The sequence below is a fragment of the Alosa alosa genome, chromosome 16, assembly GCF_017589495.1.
Source record: "Alosa alosa isolate M-15738 ecotype Scorff River chromosome 16, AALO_Geno_1.1, whole genome shotgun sequence".
Lineage (NCBI taxonomy): Eukaryota > Metazoa > Chordata > Actinopteri > Clupeiformes > Clupeidae > Alosa > Alosa alosa.
The window spans coordinates 10,215,247-10,218,375 of record NC_063204.1 but is presented as its reverse complement, the minus strand read 5'-3'; the positions used below and the strand labels follow the sequence as shown (position 1 = coordinate 10,218,375).

Below are 3,129 nucleotides of genomic sequence, written 5' to 3'. Positions count from 1 at the left end.
TCCGCACGAGTGTGGCATCTGCAGCAAGGCGTTCAAACACAAGCACCACCTGATCGAGCACACGCGCCTGCACTCGGGCGGCCTACCAGTCTCGCGACCGTCGGCAAAGCGCTTCTCCCGCCAGCCTACTGCAGCATGGTCCCGCTTCTCCTACTGCCGCAAAAGGGCCGCGCGGGAGCAACGCCCGGACGCCGGGGCGTCGCCCGGCGCCCGCGCCAGCGAGGCGGGTCGGCCCCAGCAACCCGGTCACCGAGGCACCGGTATGCGCCCGCTCGCGCGACTCGGATAGCGGGGCAGGCGAGAAAAGCGGCGAGGAGGAAGATGGCGTCCGGGGGCGTGGTGGAGCGGGCGAGATCAGGTGGTGCGGCCGGAGGCGAGGGAGGAGGAGGGGGCAAGAAGGAGGGAGGGAGGAGGAGGAGGGGATGGACGAGGAGGTGGAGGATGGAGAGATGATGAAGGTGGTGGTGATGGAGGAGGAGAGAGAGGAAAAGAGGAGGGGGGGATGAGAGAAGGGAGAGGGAGGGAGAGAACAAGAAGGAGGAAAAGGAGGAGGGCAAGAGGAGGAAAGAGGGAGGAGGGGGGCAAGAGAAGGGGAGAGGAGGGAGGGGCAAGAGGAGGAAAAGAGAGGAGGAGGGGGGCAAGAAAGGGAGAGGAGGAGGGGGGGCAAGAGGAGGAAGAAGGAGGGGGCAATGGAGGGAAAAGGGAGGAGGTGGTGGTGGGACAGCAGGAGGGAGAGGTGGAGACAGGAGAAAAGAAATAGAAGAGGGGGTGGAAGGGAAGAGGATAAGAAGAACAAAAGGAGGAAGGAAGAGAGCTGACAGAAGGGGAGCGATGGACACAGAGGAGTCAGGAGCGACAGAGCAGAGAGAGGAGGAGGAGGAGGAAGAGAGGACAGGGGTGAAAGAAGAGGGTGAGGAGGTGGTTGAGGAGAGAGAGGGAGAGAAAGAGGGAAAGGTAGATGAAGTGGAGGAGAAAGTGAACGGAGGGGTGGAATCAGAGAGCCAGGAAGAGCAAGGGGAGACAGAGAAAGAGAAAGGTGGAGAGAGGGGGCAGAAAAAAGAAAGAAAGAGGGAGACAGAGAAAGAAAAAAAGGAGGAGACAGAGAAAAGAAGAAAGCGGAACAGGCGGGTGGAGAGGGGATATAGATAGAGGGAAGAGGGAAAGGGGGATGTTGACGGCGTCACTACAGGAAGCCAGCTGGAGTTACCAGGAGGGAGGAGGCGCCCGAGGCTGATTAAAAGCGAGGCATCCCTCTTTCCCCCGCCTGTCCCACAAAAAAGACTGTAGACTCGTCCTCTCGCACGCGGATGGACAGATGAACAAAGAAAAAAAAACGGAATCAAGAGACAAAAAGCCTTGGCGAAAAAATCAAGCGGCGTGCGTGTCGCGTGTGTGTGTGCTTGGTCTCTCCGTGCTGCATTTGAGTTCACTACTGTGTATATCTCCCAGTGTGCCTGAAAAAAAAAGAGACAAACTCCTGACACGTTTTTCCACTTGAGACCTTCAGTGTTAAAGAACAAGACAGAAAAATACAAACAAGCGAATCCGCCAATCCTGCATTGAACTAAAGAGATGCCACTCCTTTTAGCTAGCAATGACTTTTATTGTTTGTTTGTTTCAGAAAAACAAAAACTCAAAGGGTCTTCTTTTATCAGTGTTACTTATGCCCGTTTTTCTTTTGTGTTACTGTTTTATTTTGCAAACGAGATTTTTTTTTCCCTCTCTTTTTGTTATTTTTTTTTTTTTTTTTTTATCTTACAGTGTTTTTATTACCAATGAACAAAAAAGAAGCTGAGAATTCTCCGGGCGACTGAAGGAATTATTTACCTGTGCACTACCACTCACCTGTTTACCTGTTTACCTGTGGGACCACCGCTGCATTTGCCCCTCAGTGTTAGGGCGCCCCCTTGTGGAGAAAGCCCAGATACCTGCCTGCCTGCTTTTGACTGTGAGCCTTAACAAAAAAAACAAACAAACAAAAAACAAAAACAAACGAACAAGCAAACAAGTAGAGACAAAATGAACACGAGCAAACAAGCCCTGTGAGGTCATGAGGAGATGCGGAGCGTAGCTTCTCATGATCCAATGAACTCTCAGAGATGCTGTGATGTCACTCAAAAGGGGGAAGTGATGTCGTGGATGGACATGTGATTTGAAAAGAACTTCATGGTGTCTTTTTTTAAAGGAGGAGATGAGAGGAGTTCTGTGTTACACCTGCATACACACACACACACACAGAAACTCACATACGCACACAAACACGCGCACACACACACACACACACAAACTCACGCACACACACACACACTCAAGCCTCCTTATGCAAAACACGCATGCGGGAAGTGCCATTGAACAGTGATGTCACGTTTCCATGAAGCTGTTACCAGGCAGCATGTTGACATTGGGTGGGAGGGGTTTCCCGTTGATAGCGCTGGTGTATTTTGTAGCAGAATTCTTTTTGTTGTTGTTGTTCTTTTCCAGAACCTTAACCACTAATAACCCCCTTAGCCTCAGCTCAGGAGCCCACACCCACTCCAGACGTGTCCGCCATGACAGTTGGGGAGGAGGACTATCCTGAGAGAAATCGAATCATGTCACGTTTCTCCGCCGCCGACCCCTCACACACGTGCACGTGGCGCCGCTGGAGTGAAGTGTCCGCCTGCCTGTCGGCCGAGCGCTTGTGTTTCTAGCTAACCGCATGTTCCTCTTGTCTTCAGGTGACTAGACTAAAATCAGCAGACACAGAGCAGCCCTCTCCCTGCAGACCCCCCGCAGAGCAGCCGGCACTGGGGCTGAATCCGGCCCACGTCTGGCCCGGCTCTGGGCCACGTCTGGCTGCTCTGTGGAGGATTACTCATTAGGCCTGGGTGTCTGGCCATATTACCCCTTCAGTATTAACTCAGTATTCTCATGTCTCATGTTTGCCTTTGTGTTTATGCCTGTGGAAGGCCTCATGTGTGTGTGAGTGAGAGTGTGTGTCTGTGTGTGTGTGTGTGTGTGTGTGTGAGCGAGAGAGAGAGAGAGAGAGAGAGTCTTTCTGTGCTCCTGTTGCATTGCGCAATTGACTGTGTGTGTGTGTGCGTGTGATGTATTATTTTCTGTGATAGCAGTATTACCCCTTATCCCCTC

General features: G+C 52.3%; 1 protein-coding gene across 1 annotated transcript in view; it reads left to right on the top strand.

Annotated features, from left to right (window-relative positions):
* The window catches only part of zeb1b (zinc finger E-box binding homeobox 1b), a 57,308-nt gene extending 54,618 nt beyond the window's left edge, over nt 1–2,690 (top strand). Inside the window, exons 9-10 of the mRNA XM_048266989.1 lie at nt 1–260; nt 2,509–2,690. The exon at nt 1–260 is cut by the window's left edge and continues 7 nt beyond it. Coding sequence (XP_048122946.1) covers nt 1–260; nt 2,509–2,690 — 442 coding nt within the window. The remainder of the gene's footprint in view (nt 261–2,508) is intronic.
* Nucleotides 2,691–3,129: the final 439 nt, after the last annotated feature.